Source organism: Trichomycterus rosablanca, chromosome 9 (assembly GCF_030014385.1).
Source record: "Trichomycterus rosablanca isolate fTriRos1 chromosome 9, fTriRos1.hap1, whole genome shotgun sequence".
Lineage (NCBI taxonomy): Eukaryota > Metazoa > Chordata > Actinopteri > Siluriformes > Trichomycteridae > Trichomycterus > Trichomycterus rosablanca.
In genome coordinates this window covers 23,295,981-23,316,343 of record NC_085996.1, presented here as the reverse complement: position 1 = coordinate 23,316,343, position 20,363 = coordinate 23,295,981, and the positions used below count along the sequence as shown (strand labels likewise).

The following is a 20,363-nucleotide window of genomic DNA, read 5'->3' as shown; positions in this document are numbered from 1 at the left end:
TTTTTGTCAGTTAAATAAAGGTTCAATAGAATTAACAAATCACAGATTCTTATGTTATAGCATCTTACAAAATGTCCAACTTTTCTGTAAAGGGGTTAGTAGAGTCCTCTAGTGTAATCAATTTCACAAGATTAGTGTAACAGAGGTGGGTTTGTACTTTTGCTTAATGTTTTCGTTCACCCCAAAGGTGTTCAGTGGGGTTGAGGTCAGAGCTGCATGTGGCCCATTGGAGCTTAGGGACAGGGTCGCAGCTAGTCTGGCTCCATCCCCCTCTTAGGTATAGCCAATTATGTCTGTGTAGACACTTTTGTATATTAGACCACTGCACCAAATTCTGGAAATTAATTTTGGAAAATTGAAAGGATTCAAGCCCGGATTTCAGTAGTACTAGACTGGCGTAATATACTGCTGTGGCTCTTGAGCGTCCTATTTACAAGTGTATTGAAATAAAACTCTAAACTGCACTATTTCCTTGATTTCAAACCATTTATTGAGGTTTGATTGTGAAAGACGTTATTGGAAATCACGTCTGAACATAAGAAGATCAGTTAATTGCCATATTTCTATGTATAAATAAGCATGTGCCATGTGACATGCGCTCTTACTGTAGACTTCCACACGGACTGTCTCAGCACTGATCCCTTTGTTGTTCTCCGCCTCACAGCGGTAGCTTCCCGAATCCGCTGTCACCACAGCTGCTTTTTGAAGAGTGGCTGTGCGGAAGTGCAGGACGGGATCGGTCAAAAGATGAGAGCTTTGCTGCACTGAGGCTTGCTGTGAAAATATAGAGAGGGCAATCAGTACAGAGTCGTCAGTGTAAAAAAATAATAACTGCAGAGACTCACAAAGGAATATGATATCATATTTCATGTGTGGATTGGTAAAATCTAATATGCACCTCTAATACCATGCACCTCTTGGAATAGGATTTTAATTTGATAATGCAGTTCACCGTTTTCATCAAGATAACTTGCACCACGTTGCATCATACAAAAAAGGCTACACAATTAAAGCGAGATCCCGAACCAATTTCTCAGCATTTGCATATCAAGCCATAAAAATATTGAAGCTCTTTTAAGCATAAACCACTGCAGAGCAAAGGCAAATAAAGAAAGCATATTAAACAGTGTGTCCTCATTCTGGACCAGTTATTTACACAGTTGTTATGCAAAGTATTATGGGTCGCTTCATAAAGGCTGAGCGTGTGTGCAGGCTGGTTTGACAGAGCAGTTGTGCACAGACAATTTGGCTGTTGTCTTACCACTCCAAGAGGCGGGATCCAGTTGATCTTGATGTCACTGTTGACGTTTGAGGTGGAGCAGGTAAGCGTAAGCCTCTGGCCCTGGGTCAGCACAACTCTCTTACCCTCCTGAAGGAGAATACGTGGGGGCATATCTGGAACTACCCAGGCAGCACAAAGACAGATTTTAATAATATAGTCCGAGTAATTACACTGATCAGCCATAACATTAAAACCATCTCCTTACTGACTGTCCATTTTATCAGCTCCACTTACCATATAAAAGCACTTTGTAGTTCTACAATTACTGACTGTTGTCCATCTGTTTCTCTACATACTGTTTTAGCCTGCTTTCACCCTGTTCTTCAGTGGTCAGGACCCCCACAGGACCACCACAGAGCAGGTACTATTTAGTTGTTGTATTAGTCTCAGCACTGCAGTGACACTGACATGGTGGTGGTGTGTTAGTGTGTGTTGTGCTGGTATACGTGGATCAGACACAGCAGTGCTTCTGGAGTTTTTAAATACCGTGTCCACTCACTGTCCACTCTATTAGAAACTCCTACATAGTTGGTCCACCTTGTAGATGTAAAGGCAGAGACGATCGCTCATCTATTGCTGCTGTTCGAGTTGGTCATCTTCTAGACCTTCATCAGTGGTCACAGGATGCTGCCCACGGGCCGCTGTTGGCTGGATATATTTTTGGTTGGTGGACTATTCTCAGACCAGCAGTGACAGTGAGGTGTTTAAAAACTCCAGCAGCGCTGCTGTGTCTTATCCACTCATACCAGCACAACACACACTAACACACCACCACCATGTCAGTGTCACTGCAGTGCTGAGAATGATCCACCACCCAAATACTGTAATACCTGCTCTGTGGTGGTCCTGACCATTGAAAAACAGCATGAAAGGGGGCTAACAAAGCATGCAGAGAAACAGATGGACTACAGACAGTAATTGTAGAACTACAAAGTGCTTCTATATGGTAAGTGGAGCTGATAAAATGGACAGTGAGTGTAGAAACAAGGAGGTGGTTTTAATGTTATGGCTGATCGGTGTACATTAATGCAGTTTTGGTTAGTTTTAGCATTTGAATGTACTTATACAACTGTTTTTCAACCTTTATACCAGAGATTTTTAACCATTTGGATGTAAAGGCACCAACTGACTTATCTGTGAGGCGCACAGCAATCTGGGGGGACGGAAGAGACTTTCTGGCTTGTGTTGGATGCAAATGTTTGACTTGACTTTATTCAAAAACGATTGACCATATTGCATGTTTTAATACAAAGTGTTTTTATAATTACTTTATTAATCTTCTATGCAGTATGTGAACAACATATTGGTTTGTTAGAAACGTGTGTAACTTTACTGTGAGTCTACACTGTCCTCATTGGTAAAAACCATTTTATCTTGTGTAACAATTTTGTCATCTGCAGCTGTTGAGTGGAAACAAAGATGGTTATCATGGTAGCCAATATTTTAAATAAGTTTCCATCCCCAAAGATGAGGTGAGTTCCAGACTTTTGCAAGCTTCACAGATGATCCAGAGCATCTATTTAGCTATAAGTTTTAATATTTTGTTTTAAATTTGTTCTTTCTCAAGAGACCATTGTTTTCATCTCATAGGAACGTGTTCAGGTTTAAACCTGTTTTTTTCCATGCATATTTAGAATACAAAAACAAGGAAATGTTATCATCTATTTCTGACAGCATGCAAAAAAATACAGTAATAAGATATTAGTATGACAAAAATCCTTTATTTTCGTTGTCTTACCCAGTCGCACATTTAGCTGATATTCCTTAGATTGTACCATCTTTCCCCTGAGCAGCCCAACACAGACATAGCATCCTTTATGGTTGGGCTGGACATTGGTAATGGAAATGCCTATCTCTGTGTTGGCAACGTATCTCATTCCAGTGGGCAGTGGCCGTCCATCGCACGTCTCCAGCTGCAGCTCGAACATGCTGGGGTCCGTGGCCAGGCACGGTATGATGGCCGTGTCACCTGCCCCTGCCATGATGTCTGGGATGATAGACTTCCTGAAGGCATTTTCAGGATCTGCTGAGAGGAAGGCTAAATCAAGAACCAATGAAACACAACCAAGGGCCTTAGATTAAGACATGACATTGCAGCAAGAGAGAGAGAGAGAAACAACGAGAGCGGGACGGGGAAAACCAGAGCCAGAGGAGGGCAACAAAATAGGGTAGATAAGAAGAGCGAAAGCAGATCCCCTTAAACACAATACAATGTGGGTTAAATGTCTAGTGGCAAGTTTCAAAAAAAGATATTCCACTTGACCAAAAATATGTGGAAAGTCAAACATTAGCTGAGTTGTTGTTGCTCCTAGACTAGTCCACTTTTATTTACGTATTTATTAATTCATTTATTTGGTAAAGCAGTCATCACATGTACATTAGTCAGGTGATTGACCAAAAACAATTGTGCAAATGGCAGCATGGAAAAACACACAAAAAAAAACCAATATGTAATTGTTGTCTCCAGACAATTATTAGTTTTAGATTTTAGTTTTAGGGCAGGAGCAGGGAATACTAACATATTACTCCAAGCATGGTTATATATTAAAACATAATAAATGTAAAAATAAATGTAATAATTGTGACACTAGTAACCAGTCATGGTTGCACCCAATTGAACTTAACAGTGCAGAAATAAATCACACAGAAACATTTCGCACTAATATCTGTTAACAAACATCAATTACAAACATATTGCAGCGGCGTCGGTATACAATGGATACAAATACATGTCATTTTCTTTTCCCGAAACACATGAATACTATATGCTTTACCTACCTTTAACAAACACATAGATAGTGCTCTTCTCGCCTGAGTGCTCCTCCGAGCACACATATTTTCCCATGTGAAAAGGCTTCGCTCTGGTCACAGTAATGGTTGACAGCCGATTATCCCTCAGCTCTTCCTTAATGGTCCGGCCTGGACGTTCATCCCTGTGCCACTGCACTGGTCCATCACCATGGCAACGCAGAACCAGGTCGCCGTCCAGCGGCACGGTGACCTGGGACCCGCCTGGAATAATTATGGGCCTGGTACTGCCTGTAAAAAATGGAACATATGGGTTCACAAGTCAATACACTTGTGTTCACAAGTTGTAATACTCCAACTGGCACAAACTTTCAATTTTTTTTTTCAATTTAAGTCTTTTATCCAAAATTTCATATCCTTGTCTATGATATAGGATAGATTTGTAAATCGAAAAGAGTTTTCTAGTGGAACATGGACAGTTAAAGAATCTGCTGGTTTATGTCAGATAGGTTTTGCAGACATCTTAAAAGCAGCTATAAAGACAAACTACCAATCTTAATTACTTTATTAGACTGCTATTGAGTAGGTTGGTTTCTTTGCTAAAAAGTATCTACTTTAAGTTACCAAAGTAACATTAGTAAAGGGTGTTTGGGTGCCACAGTGGTAAATTACGCTAGCGCACTACTGTTGGGATCCAGGGTTCAAAAACCCAGCGGTGCTTTCGGCTGGGTGGGCGTCTACATACAGACTATGTCTTGGTGGCCACGGTACCACGATTAATTGGCGTCCAGTCTGAGATGTGATACTGTGTTGCACCAAATGAGTCTGCTCCTTGTGAGCTTTAATTCACTCCTGGTGGGAGTTTTTCTATACATTACGGTTTCTTCATCACAGACTTGACACCTCCTCCTTTGGCGAACCGGCTGTTTCTCTGAAGCTATGATAGGCTTGCTCAGGTCCGGGACTTACTTTCTGTGAACTCATGACGAAACCGCCCTGGAAGAGCGAAGCAGCTTGTGACAACCAGTTTTCATTTCTGCACTATCCATTTCTATCCACTTTGTCTGTTGTGGGCTGCGGGTGTTTTCATCTTTTATTTGTTACTTAGTTTCTGTTATTCTGGCCACCTGTTTTATTTGCGACTGTCCCATTTTTGAATGTTTTTTTTTTAGCCAGAGTGTTGTTCCACCTTGGTCAAGCGTTTTTGCACTTGGGTTCTCTTTCATTCTTGCAGGTGCAGGGCTTCACTTTGCAACCTTGCAAGCTAGGGAACCTAGCACTTGTGGGAGGGAAGTCTTAGCTAGTATGTGATAGTTGGTAAAAAGTTAAAACATCTAGAACAATTTAATTATTGGTCAAGATCATACTTATATCAATATTACCATGCTCGATCTTTGTAGTGAATACCAAAGTATTTACTGTTCAGTATAGTAATTAATAATACATGCACAATAATAACTACAACACAAAAACAAACTCAAAACTGTTCCTTTGTGTAAAATGTATAAATTGTTACATCCGCTGTCTAGATCCAGTCCTGCTTCAGTTTACTACACTCAGGCTCATGCTGACTGACTGAGAAACACACACATTTGCATATTGGCTTGGTCTGTTCCCAAGAATTCTGCCTGCCTTTCTAATCCATTGATTAACCATGCCTGTCATCACATGAATTCCACCACCTTACTTAATTTCTAGGGACAAAACCTATGTTTAACATAGATGGGTGTATATTCTTTATGACCGTAGCAGAGACAGGGACTTTTCCAGCTTTATTATGATGAATTAAACTGTCACACACCTGTTTAAGTAGACTACATTCGTGCCAAACCAAGCAACAGAAGGAAAACATAATATCATCTACTGCCGCACCTGTGTCCACCCCAGCTTCTAAACCTCACCACAATTTTAAACACCTGTTAGTGTTTTTTATTCTGTAATGTGCAGTTTGACCACCTTGTTTAAGTTTTCTAAGTCTTTAGTAAACTTCACGTGTGTGTCCAATTCAATCCTTCATGCACATGACAAAAGAGTAACTGAAATGTCTTAACAAGAATACAAATGTTTGACCAAGGATTTGCAAATGACGGGAAAGCAAAGGATAACACTTAATCAAAATGCAAAACTTTTTACAACATGATAAAAAGCAAACAGTGGCCATTGCAAGCTTTGGGTACTAAGAAAACATCCTGGAGAACATGTACATCTCAGCCTTCCCCAGAAACAGACCATTTCTGTGGAAACGAGTCAAACAGGTAGGCTCATTTGAAAAAAATGGACTGAATGATTGACTGCTTTCATGCAGCCCTTGGTGTCCACACTGAAGCAACATATTCAATCAACATACTGTCATCTATTCAGTCATTTTAACATTTAAAGTATGACACATGATCCATTTTATAAACCAACATTTACCGAAATATTGAAAAATGCATTTTTGCACAAATATGCATTAGAATTTTGATTGTTGCTTCTGAATATAGAAAATAACTCATTTCAAAGATAATTCTTTAAGAATCAGTGTCAAAGCTCTATTAGTCATTGAGATCTCAAAACACATGTGACAGTTGTGAGATTATATTTATTTATTAGGATTTTAATGTCATGTTCTACACTTTTTGGTTACATTCATGACAGGAATGGTAGTTACTCATTACATAAGATCCATCAGTTCACAAGATTATATCAAACACAGTCATGGACAATTTCGTGTCTCCAATTCACCTCACTTGCATGTCTTTGGACTGTGGGAGGAAACCGGAGCACCCGGGGGAAACCCACGCGGACAAGGGGAGAACATGCAAACTCCACACAGAAAGGACCCGGACCGCCCCACCTGGGGATCGAACCTAGGACCTTCTTGCTGTGAGGCGACAGTGCTACCCACTTAGCCATCGTGCCGCCCGGGACTGTAATAAGACTGTCTTAATAATTTGTACATTTTTTACACATCACTTCATCATGATCACGGTCAAAAGCAAGTCCGACAAGTCCGTGAGCACACCCTGGACAAGGCACCAATTTATCAGTGCACCACATGCTCAGTTACGTACTCATACACATGGGAAACGTTATGCTTTGTCCACAATATTGTGAATATTTTTTAAAATGTAGTTTTTCTCTGTATTTTTTAGCCTTTGCTGGGCACCTGCTCAAGATATGGTAGCATTATGGATAGTGCTGCATGACTCTTTGTCTGCAAAACTGCTGAAAGTCCCTATGTAGATGATACTCGAACTGGAGGTAAAGATTAAACAAAGGTTGACAGAATGCTTGTGTTGGGCAGGACCCACTCTACCAGCTGGCCACTGTGCCATTCCTACAAAAACTGACCACATATAAACATCTCGTCTTAAATAAACCTTTAAAAATTGCTACATTTCTGCTACAGTAATTAGATACTAGTGACTGCAAGTGGACCAAAAAAAGATAAGATCAATGGTGAGCATGTGGCAACATGGTTCACTCATACATAAGTATTTGTGTCCATGTGCATGTGACCATGTGTACATGTGAATGTGTGTGTTAGAAGACGGTCGAGTGAGTATGTATTCCCTTGGATTATCTGCTACTCTCATGTTTACTTTGAGTTAGAAGTTCCTGGTTTGCAGTATATGAGGTTCCTTTGTGGCTCCTGTAGACTGCTTATATCAGGATAAATAATATGGCTGAGTGACGGTTATCAGTAAACAAGAGGAGTGAATGCCCCCTGAGACTCAATACGTATTACACCTGTACTAGACAGCAAGTCACAGATAAATCACATGCTTTCAGAACTTTTAGAGGTCAAATGTGATTAAGGTTGAGGTACATCTTAATCATACTGAGAAACATCCAGGCCAGTGAAAATTGTCTAAGGACCATTTTGGAAGAAATGCGCATTGTGGATATATCTTACGTTTGACCAGTTTAGGCAGATTATAAAATCTCTAGTATTTCTACAACTGGTGTCAATCGGCAGACAATCTATTGGCAATCTATTTGGTTAGCAGCTTGTGGGACATATCTGGTAAAACAGATAAACTAGTAGAAACTTGCCCTAGCCTTATGTATAAATACCCCTTATTTGGTATGATTTTTGCAATCTGGCCCCACTCTAAATTCAATAGCTCAGCTCTAAAATATGAGGGTTCTTCAAAAAGTTTCCACACTTTTTAAACTCTATTTATTAAGTCAAGTCAAGTTTATTTATATAGCGCTTTTTACAATAGACATTGTCTCAAAGCAACTTTACAAAATCCAGGACCAACAGATACAAAAAAACAAAAAAAACCCTGTTGAGCAAGCCGAGGGCGACTGTGCGATTAAGAATTTCAAAAACAAATCACTTTGTGCATAGTAACCTTCCTGATACATTTTTCCCAGCATCATACCAACTTTTTAATGCCATCAGCAAAACATTATTGATTGAGCGTGTAGCCACTGATGCACTGCTGCTTTCACATCATCATCACATGAAAATCTTTTTCCCCTTAAAGCTTCTATGAGCGGTCCAAAAAGGTGAAGATCAGATGGCGCTAAATCCGGACTATAAGCTCTCTCTCAGTCTCCCAGACACGACCAATTACTACTCCTCCCGCCCTCACCGTTTCCAACCAAAATATAAAAGTGCGAAAACAACCACTGGCAGTAGAATTATTCCTATTAATGTGCACTGTGAAACCTGTCACCTGTCAGACTAGTCAAAGTTCTGCAAGAGCTGCCCAAGTGAACTGTGAGTGCTGCTATTATAGAAACAAAAACAGTTCAGGCGTAAGCTCACAAAATGAGCTTGTGAGTTGTAACACCCTCTACTTCCATACTACCCACTGCTGCTGCTTCTACTAAGGAAAATCACCCCACAGTCTTGCAGGGCCTTTTGCTAAGGCAAGATTAAAGTCAGAAGAATCTGTTGGTTGATTTTGGCTTGAAGGAAGGGGGAAACATTGGGGTAGCCAGCATACGCCTCCTGAAAGTGAAGCTTGAAGTTATGACTGTAGGTGATGTGTCTGGGCTGGTTTTAGAGAAAAACTGTGGCCATGGCCAGATGATCCATGTCTGGCCTTGTGAGACCTAGAAACCTCATGAATAAGGTTTTTATGCCAAAATGGTGTAAAGCACTTCTCCAATTGACTCTGGAATAGTAGAAACAATCTCTCTGGAGTGTTTCTGATGCCAGGTGAACAATCGGGATGCCCTGGTAAAAGCTACCAGACTGTTTGCATAGTGACATGTAAAGTTTGGTAAAGGAGGAATAATAGACTCAGGCTGTTTTAATGGTTTCCATTGGAGCTGAAAAACCTGAATGCTGCATGATACTGTTTCATTCTGGAGAAATCTGTGCTTACAGTTTTGTGGGAAAAAGGCCTATTTTTTGTTGTGGAACTGGCAATTATGAAGCTCTGAGCTGAACGGCATCCAACATAATAGGTATAAATTCACAAACTGAGTGTCAGACAGACGGCTTAACAACAGGGCCTCCAAAGAAGACGGGAAGCCAATAGCAGCAACTGGACCACGCTTTTGAAATAAGATTTTCCAAAAGCAACAAGCCCGGAAGATGACTTTGTCTTGTATATAGCTGTTTTTGAAATACACTTCACAGAACCAAACTGAATAAGAAAATACGTTTTGTCCTCTGTGAGAACAAGATGGGCCAAACGGCTTCGATTTATAACACAGATGGGTCAGTGATAAGGGCTTAAGTATACACTGAAACAGAAGTAGTCACACATATTTAGTTCCTCTGCTTAATATTTAAAGATGGAAAAGTGTGAAACAGTCAGGTGTTAATTACACCAAAAAGTGTAGGGTTTGTGTTATTGTGGTATTAAAAATGCATTTATTCAATCATAGAGGCACATACAGTGGGGCCAAAAAGTATTTAGTCAGCCACTGATTGTGCAAGTTCTCCTACTTAGAAAGATGAGAGAGGTCTGTAATTTTCATCATAGGTACACTTCAACTATGAGAGACAAAATGAGAAAAAAAAATCCAGGAAATCACATTGTAGGATTTTTAAAGAATTTATTTGTAAATTATGGTGGAAAATAAGTATTTGGTCAATAACAAAAGTTCAACTCAATACTTTGTAACATAACCTTTGTTGGCAATGACAGGGGTGAAACGTTTCCTGTAAGTCTTCACCAGGTTTGCACACACTGTAGCTGGTATTTTGGCCCATTCCTCCATGCAGATCTCCTCTAGAGCAGTGATGTTTTGGGGCTGTCGCTGGGCAACACGGACTCCACAAATTTTCTATGGGGTTGATGTCTGGAGACTGGCTAGGCCACTCCAGGACCTTGAAATGCTTTTTACGGAGCCACTCCTTCGTTGCCCGAGCGCTGTGTTTGGGATCATTGTCATGCTGGAAGACCCAGCCATGTTCCATCTTCAATGCTCTCACTGATGGAAGGAGGTTTTGGCTTAAAATCTCACGATACATGGCCCCGTTCATTCTTCCCTTAACACGGATCAGTCGCCCTGTCCCCTTTGCAGAAAAACAGCCCCAAAGCATGATGTTTCCACCCCCATGCTTCACAGTAGGTATGGTGTTCTTGGGTTTTTCTTCTTCCTCCAAACACGACGAGTTGAGTTTTTACCAAAAAGTTCCATTTTGGTTTCATCTGACCACATGATATTCTCCCAATCCTCTTCTGGATCATCCATATGCTCTCTGGCAAACTTCAGATGGGCCTGGACATGTACTGGCTTAAGCAGGGGGACACGCCTGGCACTGCAGGATTTGAGTCCCTCTCGGCGTAGTGTGTTACTGATGGTAGCCTTTGTTACTTTGGTCCCAGCTCTCTGCAGGTCATTCATCAGGTCCCTCCGTGTAGTTCTGGGATTTTTGCTCACCGTTCTCATGATCATTTTGACCCCACGGGATGAGATCTTGACCCCAAGGGAGATTATCAATGGTCTTGTATGTCTTCCATTTTCTTACAATTGCTCCCACAGTTGATTTATTCACACCAACCTGCTTGCCTATTGTAGATTCACTCTTCCCAGCCTGGTGCAGGTCTACAATTTTCTTCCTGGTGTCCTTCGACAGCTCTTTGGTCTTGGCCATGGTTGACTGTTTGGAGTCTGACTGTTTGAGGCTGTGGACAGGTGTCTTTTATACAGATAACGAGGTCAAACAGGTGCCATTAATACAGGTAACGAGTGGAGGACAGAAGAGCTTCTTAAAGAAGAAGTTACAGGTCTGTGAGAGCCAGAAATCTTGCTTGTTTGTTATTGACCAAATACTTATTTTCCACCATAATTTACAAATAAATTCTTTAAAAATCCTACAATGTGATTTCCTGGATTTTTTTTTTCTCATTTTGTCTCTCATAGTTGAAGTGTACCTATGATGAAAATTACAGACCTCTCTCATCTTTCTAAGTAGGAGAACCTGCACAATCAGTGGCTGACTAAATACTTTTTGACCCCACTGTAGAATCTTCTTCTTCTTTTCCTTGGCCTTTGTCCCGTTCGGTTGCGGTTTGTGCATTTAGCGGCTAGGTATCTATAGGACAATTTAGTGTTTCCAATTAGCCTGGTGGCATGTTTTTGGACTGTGGGAGGAAACCGGAGCACCCGGAGGAAACCCACGCGGACTCCGCACAGAAAGGACCCGGACCGCCCCACCTGGGGATCAAACCCAGGACCTTCTTGTTGTGAGGTGACAGTGCTACCCACTAAGCCACCGATAGAGGCACATAGAATATACACGCAGTATTAGACATACAGTACATCCCTCAGTCTGTCTCATAAACAACTGTAGACAGACAAGTTTGCTTAGAAGAAAATTTGCATAAACAAAAAAGCTAATAGCACATGACATCATGTTATTAATGATAGTCATGCAGAGGCAAGTACAACTGCGACAAGTACAATTTTCTCAAAAACAACAAGCAATATAAAGACAGAATTAAGACAAAATGTTCAATTTAAGACAATTTAAAACACTTGTTCAATTTAAGCTGCAGCCAAATGATCTTTATTATCGTGGTAGTAATATTCATGCACTACAAATAATATTTAATTAACATTGTTCTCCCCACAACCCTGGACCTTCCCTGATTCCCTAAGCTAGTCTAATTTACACTTTTGTGAAGACCCCCAAACATCCTTTATGTTTGTTTGTTTATTAGGATTTTAACGTCATGTTTTACACTTTGGATACATTCATGACAGGAACGGTAGTTACTCATTACATAAGATTAATCAGTTCACAAGGTTATATCGAACACAGTCATGGACAATTTAGTATCTCCAATTCACCTCACTTGCATGTCTTTGGACTGTGGGAGGAAACTGGAGCTCCCAGAGGAAACCCACGCAGACACGGGGAGAACATGCAAACTCCACTCAGAAAGGACCCGGACTGCTCCACCTGGGAATCAAACCCAGTGCTACCCCCGAGCCAACGTGCCACCCAAAATGAAATTTAATTAACATTGCCCTCCCCACAACCCTGGACCTTCCATAACATAGTCTAATTTACACTTTTGTGAAGTGCAGTCACATATAGCACAATACATATTCTATATTTGTCACAAATCCCACCAAAGTGTTAAAGCATTATCATAAACAATAACTGAGGTGATTCAATATTTTATGTAATTAAAAAAAAAACGTGATGCCCTGGTCGTATTTTTCACTTTAATCAGATGTGTTCTATTCAACACAAAATTTTAATCAACAAATATTCATATTGCGCTTGGGTGGTGCACTGGTCTGTGTAGACACCCGGCCACCTTGGGGGTTAATTGGGTGCTGCGTGGATGACCAAAGCCCTGTGTGCCTTGCGCCCATTGAAAAGCTGGGATAGGCTCCACCCCCCCACCCCACCCCCAATTGGATAAGTGGTTAAGAAAGTGAGTGAGAATTCAACAATAAAGTAGCACATGTTCATTCTTATACAAGTATGTTTAATTTCCAGGAGAATACTGTTCAAATACTTTGTGATTCACATAAAATTAAGTTCCTTGTTTATTTTTCACCTAATGCAGTTACATTTTGTTAAATGACATTTTCACGATCAATAAATGGTTGATTTGGCATAGCCACCCGGACACACTGGATGAAATTTGACTATTAACATGTTTTGAAAGAAACCACAGTACAGAAAGGAATCCCACATAAGAGCATGTACACGAGGGTTGAACTGTTGTACATTATATATGAATACAATACCTCCATCCTTTAAAGAGTAAATATAGTGTACATACACCGATCAGCCAGAACATTAAAACCACCTCGTTTCTACACTCACTGTCCATTTTATCAGCTCCACTTACCATAGCACTTTATAGTTCTACAATTACTGACTGTAGTCCACCTGTTTCTCTGCATTCTTTGTTAGCCCCCTTTCATGCTGTACAGAGTAGGTATAATTTGGGTGGTGGATCATTCTCAGCACTGCAGTGACACTGACATGGTGGTTGTGTGGTAGTGTGTGTTGTGCTGGTATGACTGGATAAGACACAGCAATACTGATGGAGTTTTAAAACACCTCACTGTCACTGCTGGACTGAGAATAGTCCACCAACCAAAAATATACCCAGCCCACAGCGCCCTGTGGGCAGCGTCCTGTGACCACTGATGAAGGTCTAGAAGATGACCAACTCAAACAGCAGCAATAGATGAGCGATCGTCTCTGACTTTATGTCTACAAGGTGGACCAACTAGGTAGGAGTGTCTAATAGAGTGGACAGTGAGTGGACACAGTATTTAAAAACTCCAGCAGCACTGTTGTGTCTGATTCACTCATACCAGCACAACACACACTAACACACCACCACCATGTCATTGTCACTGCAGTGCTGAGAACGATCCACCAGCTAAATAATACCTGGTCTGTGGTGGTCCTGTGGGGGTCCTGACCATTGAAAAACAGGGTGAAAGCAGGCTAAAACAGTATGTAAAGAAACAGACGGACTAGAGTCAGTAATTGTAGAACTACAAAGTGCTTCTATATGGTAAGTGGAGCTGATAAAATGGACAGTGAGTGTAGAAACAAGAATGTGGTTTTAATGTTATGGCTGATCAGTGTACATTTCAAAGCATTTCTTTCAAAACAGGGCAACTAAAATCTATTCTGTTAACTACTCCCAGCAGTCCCAAAGGGGGTTCCACCTCACAATTTGAATACTGTGCCCTAAGCACTCAGCACACTCACTGTTACCTTAGTGTTTTGAAAGATGTAAACAGGCCTTACAGGAGTGAGAGGTATGCAAATAAATAGTGCACTAAATATAAAATAGTTCAGTGTAAACATTCACTAGGAGTATTCCAACATACATTTCTGCTTTTCTGCTGATCTAACAACATCACACTACACAAACCTGCTATTACTGAAGAACTGCTTTGTGATTACAATAATCAACCAAAATAGGTGTAGAAGCAAAGCACTGTGTTTAGAACATGCTTAGAGCTTTTCAAGCTACAATCTGCACCCTGTCTTTATGTACTATTTAAACGTAGCTTTCAAATGGGGCAGCAACCCTATAAAACATTAATACTGTGAGAAGAAAACTGGCAAGTTCCTTTGTTCAATGTTTTCACATTCTTTTGTATGGGGAGGGCTTCTTACTAGGGATGCATCGATACCATTTTTTCCCAACCGAGTACGAGTACAAGTACATGTATTTTTGTACTTGCCGATACCGATACCGATACCTATTTAGAATACCGTTTTTTAAACAAAAACACACGTGAGAAGTGACGAGAAGTTTAATGATACCACGTCCAAAAATGCACGTCAACAAGTAGCGAGTGATCAAAGTGTTTGTGCGCTGATGTGATGAAATCAAGGAGGAAAAATGAATGAATCTGAGTGGATTGCTAACACGAATAGCATGGATTGTTCTGTAGTGAGTTAGAGGTTAATAAATATTTTTGCAATGTTGGTGTTTTGTTGTTATGTTTTGTAGAGAACGATCAGGTCAGAAATACTGCAAAACGTGTGTGTGTGCCGGTGTATTCTGATATAAACTATATTAAACCCCTGTCCCACCTGTTTACACTCCTCTCCTGCGTTTCCCCTCACACCGTATCCTGCGTTCTCATTGGCTGTTCGACATGTCACTCATTCCCAGTCGCACATCTGAGATCAGATATCTGACGTGCTAGAAAACTCGAGCGCTCGGCGAGCCGGTCGGATCGAGTTGTTGGATAGTTCACACTTAGCGATCAAGAGCCGAGTTTTGATCGCTGAGCGAACGCCGAGTTGCTCCCGAGCCGGGAAATCTAGCGCCGACCAGCCGCCTGACTAAATCAGGGCAAAAGTCGTGTAGTGTGAACTAGGCATAACGCAGCACTAGGCACACGGTATCGGATGTTTAGTATCGGAGCCTCGTTTGCGAGTACGAGTACAAGTTAATGAACGCAGTATCGGTACTCATGCATCTCTAGTTCTTACCCCACATTTTCTCTCAATCTAGTTGTTTCCAATTTCCCATTGCAATTTTCTTGCTGCCTGTACCACCCCTGCACTGACCAAGTGGAGCTATAGATTATCATCAGCCACTAAGAATGGAGAAGCAGGCTTTGCTATTCTGTGAATCATTCACCACTTGTGCAGGCACCTCAACCAGACGGCAGAGGTTGTATTTGCATTGAAAACATGTTGACCGCCAACCCTCAGACACAGCCAAGTGTGTCTGTTGAACGCTTGACCAGGTCAAGAGCACAGATGCTGTTTTCCTTTTATTAAATCTAATATTTGTTTCTTGACCTGATTTAGCACTTTTATTGGGCTGTTGTTCCTTTCCAACTGGGCTTACATCGATCGGACTAGGAAGTAGCCCTGGGCTGGTGGTCTAATGCAGTTAAGTTAAAAAAATATAGAAACTGTGAAAGCAATTAAAAAAACATGATTATATTAGAAACTGTACAATCTGTACAATGGTCGTGGAGAAACTCCAGTGGCGTACACAGACAGTTGTCCCACAGACACACTCCAGAGGAGCAACATATTAATGCTCATGCATTTGCTCTGGGATGTCAAACAAGCTATTTTCCAGGTATCCACTTACTTTAGGCCATATAGTATAGATTACTTATTTTAGGGATGCCAATATAGGAACCGGTTTCAATATCCTACATTGTTTGTATTAAAACATGTAATACAAATGCACAATAAATCACAATAATGTAAAATATGCATTGTATTCTGTAACTACATAATTGAAATACATACTTCTTTGTGGAAAAATACACACAAATATGAGTTTATTTTAAGTTTACTAAAAAAAATTGCTGAGTGGAAAAAAAGTAATTAGCAACTAAGATTCTCTGTGTCCATCTAATTATAAACAGGGGTAGTTTGACTGCAAACAATGGCCATAAAAATACAAATAAAAAGTCTCAGATGATTTGTACATATCAGAAAAATATATTATAGATTTTAATGCCAGGAATAAGCACAAATTACATGGTACTTGCCATCATTGAGTCCACAGTCAGACAAGCTTTACATCAATATGTGCTTAAGTGCAAGAAAAGAGCCCCTGCCCCAAAATCTGCATCTTAAAGCTTGAATAAAGTTTGTTGCTGATCACAGAGACAATAAAAAAGGTCATAGATTAGTTATTTGTTCACAATAACAAGCAATATTTTGCAATAGTTCAACGCATACTTTACATTATTGTAATTTAGGTTTTGCATTTGTTTTAGATGTTTTAATACAAACAATGTAGCTATTGAAACTGGTCCTATTTTGGCATCCTTAAAATAAGCATTATAAAACGGATAGTTCCGGTCCTAAAATCTGATTGGCTGAGCCGCGTTCGAAGCCGTTGTAAAATTCCCGATAAACGCACACCTATGACCACCTCACATCATTCCATATTAATACACCACTGAATAGAAAAAATTAATGTTATTTTCGCCCTCATGTTGCCTAGCAACACTGTTAATCGAACTATTTTGCGTCGCGGAAGAACGCTTTATTGTAAGTTTATACACAAATACATTTATAAATTAAACATTGTTGTATTTATTATATTTTATGTTGACCGCCGTTTTATAAAAGCAATAAGCCACTCGAGACCGTGCATTACTGTTATGATTTTAGCACGGGGAAAGAAGTTTTAGTTTTAGTTTTCAAAAACGTCATCCCCGTGCTAAAATCACAGTAATGCACGGCCTCTCGTGGCTTATTGCTTTAATCTACACTATATGGCCCAAAGTAAGTGGATACCTGGAAAAACTCATATGAACATTTTCCTGGACAAATTAGTATGCACTCCAATTGTTGCCTAAATCACTGCCAGTCTGAAGACTACACATGCTTCTTGGTAGTATATGTAAATGTTTGACTTCAACTGTATGTCACTTGTAAGACAATTTCTGTCCAATTTCTAAAAATTATGAGTTATAATTGCAAAATTAATAAATAAAAAAATGGCTTGTGTTTCTTGCTCAAATATTCAAACAAACAGATCAGCTACCAATCTATTACCGGTAATACTGGTTACTAGTTATTATAGTATTATATTTTTAAAAGAAAAATACATGATTGACAATGTATCTGAGTACGTTAAGAAATTATTATAGTAGGGTGTCCATACGTTCGGTTTTAGGGCGGACAGACCTGTTTTTCATCTGCTTTTCTGCAGTCGGGCACAATGCCAAAACGAAAAACAGTCTACGGCTCTTGAGGGGTCGGAGCACCACCCTTTCATTTCGAACAGTAAGAAAGATGACTTTCATGCTTTTTGTACCAGAGTATCTCAGGTAGACTCTACATGTGGTGAGTAGAACATTCATTAATATGGAATTTTCTAGTTCATTTGGTTGCATCACAAGTATTAATCAATTAAGGTTGTGTGTGCTGTAGACACTATCCTGACTACCCACTGTATGCCCTCCTTTTTGGGGTAATAGAAGTGGCCACCATATAGGCTACTGATAACTGTGACACTAATAAACATGCCCAACACATCTCAACACATTAAAATAATCTTTGGGTGATTGTTTTGGTCTCTCCTAACTATTTGCCATACTGAAATAGGCTTTCTGTTTGTGTTTAGCACAGAAGAGAACATGCTAAACACAATATAAGCTTCAGTCAGACTGTTAAAAATAAATGATGAGCAGGTTCACCTGACAGACGCTTCCTGTCACGAGCGGTTCTTTAGCTACTTAAACTCCGTATTATAATCTGTACAGCAGTCACAGACCCTCTTTATCTAACGTGCGTAGTTTTTACTAACCGTGGTGAGCAGGTAAATGTAGTAAAGTAGAATAATACAGATTAAGAGCTGTTTATTTGGTCTATGCTGAACTGAACGGACAGGACTTGTGCTATGAATTATTGAGCTATGTTACGTTATCACCCGCGGCAATATCCGGTTTCTCTGGTCGCATTGAGTAACCGCTCAGCTCTGACAGTCCAGGACATATAGAGCTTATAAAGTCAGGTACACAGTGGGAAAAGAATGCTTTAGGGTAAAATAAATGCAACAAACAAAAAATCAACACTGGAAAAACACAATATTTACTTTACAAGTCCAAATAAGTAAATGAATAAACAAAGAAATTGGAAAAACAAATTATATTCACTTTTTAACTCTCTGCCATTGATTAACTGGTTAATCCTGGCATAGGTTGTTACATATAATTTTAACAATAATACAATAATGCTTTTTATTACGCATATGCCTGTATAATAATGAAAATATGCAGCCTCTAAAACAATACATATTAAAACTACATTCTATACATGTTTGCACATATTAGCAAATGCATAATCTTTGTGCATAAACTATAAATAAGCCTACAACTTGTACTAGCCCGCTTGGTTAGTCAATTACCATCAATTATTTATAAATTTTATTTAATGGTCAAAGAACTAAAAACATTTTCTAGACATTTTATATTTACATTTTCGACATTTAGCAGACGCTTTTATCCAAAGTGACTTACATTACTGTGACAGTATTTTGTCTAAGCAATTGCTCAAGGGCCCAACTGTGGCAACCTGACAGTAGTGGGGCTTGAACCAGCGACCTTTCGATTACTAGTCCGCGAGTCTGTAGTTCAACTGCCCTACATATAATGAAGCCACAAGCCACGAGAGACGGTGCGTTACTGCGATTTTATCACGGGGAAGAATGTTTTGGCGAAGCGGAGAAGCAAGCTTTTATAAAACGGCGGTCAACCTAAAATATAATAAAATACAACAATGTTCAATTTATAAATGTTTTTATTTACAAAAACACTTACAAAAAGCATTCTTCCGCGAAATCAGGTAGTCCGTTAACAGTGTTGCTAGGCAACATGAGGGCGAACATAACATTCGCAATAAGCACTCCTCCACAAACACTATTACACTATTTCTTGGACTAATGATTAGGATTACTGTTTATATTAATCTGGACATTTCCATGTATAGTACACGAGTTAAAATAGTGTTCAAACAACTTTGTACTTTTTGGTTTTAGTGGCGTATTAATATGGAATAATGTGAGGTGGTCATAGGTGTGCGTACACAAACTTGTTTGAATGACAGTGTGCACTGTTTAAGAGTACTTTAGTGTTAAACTGAGTATAACTAAGGGGAGCTGCACCAGTGTTTGAGCCCAATTAAATAAATTCCAGCATCAAATTGAGATAAACTGAATGAATTATTTTGTTATTATAATTATGATTAACTTAAAAAAAGAAACAAATTTAAAAAGGCGTTTATCATTTAAGTACTGTGCAGCGTTCAGGTGCGAAAGCTCGTTATGAGAAATAACAGAGAGGCGCAAAGTGTCCAAACAGTTTCCACACTTAATACTGAACAAACGCTTCGTTACCGCTGTCTGTAAAAATGCAGAAGGCTACACAATAATCAATATTAAGGCACCAACAGGTACAAGTCTAAAACCAACCAGGTTAAACTAATTAAGTAAATTAATAAAGTGAAAATGCAGTAATAAGAGTGATAGAACTGAAGCGCGCTGTAACATCCCACTGCTGAGGAACTTCAGAAAGCTCACTGAACGACAGGTAAACCTCTGGCTTACCTGGTCGGAGGAGAAACTGTAACAGGACAGTAAACAGAACCCAGTAGTATTCCATTATTATAATTCCATCTAGCTTGCTCTTGTTTGTGTGTGTTTGAGAGTGTAAGTGTCCGCTCGCTGTCCTGTGCGCTCTGTACTGAAAGCTCTGCTCACAGCGGTTGAGCGTCTTAAAGTAGCTGTTCAACACTAAACGCGCTCGCGCTGATGGGCGGAGCTTCAGAGCAACAACACGAGCGTATGTTTGAAACGTGACAGTCGCAGCTGCGTGCTGACAAGCACCAATGCATGATTACAAGCTGTCAGACTAAAGTGAGTTCCATCCAGGTGATGTCAACTGTGAGATCATA

General features: G+C 39.9%; 1 protein-coding gene across 1 annotated transcript in view; it reads right to left on the bottom strand.

The window, feature by feature from the left end:
* Positions 1-20,078, bottom strand: part of kita (KIT proto-oncogene, receptor tyrosine kinase a) — a 36,350-nt gene extending 16,272 nt beyond the window's left edge. The window contains exons 1-5 of the mRNA XM_063002106.1: positions 20,017-20,078; positions 4,061-4,321; positions 3,021-3,320; positions 1,262-1,401; positions 606-774 (exon numbers count right to left, since the gene is read on the bottom strand). Of these exons, the coding sequence (XP_062858176.1) occupies positions 606-774; positions 1,262-1,401; positions 3,021-3,320; positions 4,061-4,321; positions 20,017-20,071 (925 nt within the window). The 5' untranslated portion in view covers positions 20,072-20,078. The remainder of the gene's footprint in view (positions 1-605; positions 775-1,261; positions 1,402-3,020; positions 3,321-4,060; positions 4,322-20,016) is intronic.
* Positions 20,079-20,363: the final 285 nt, after the last annotated feature.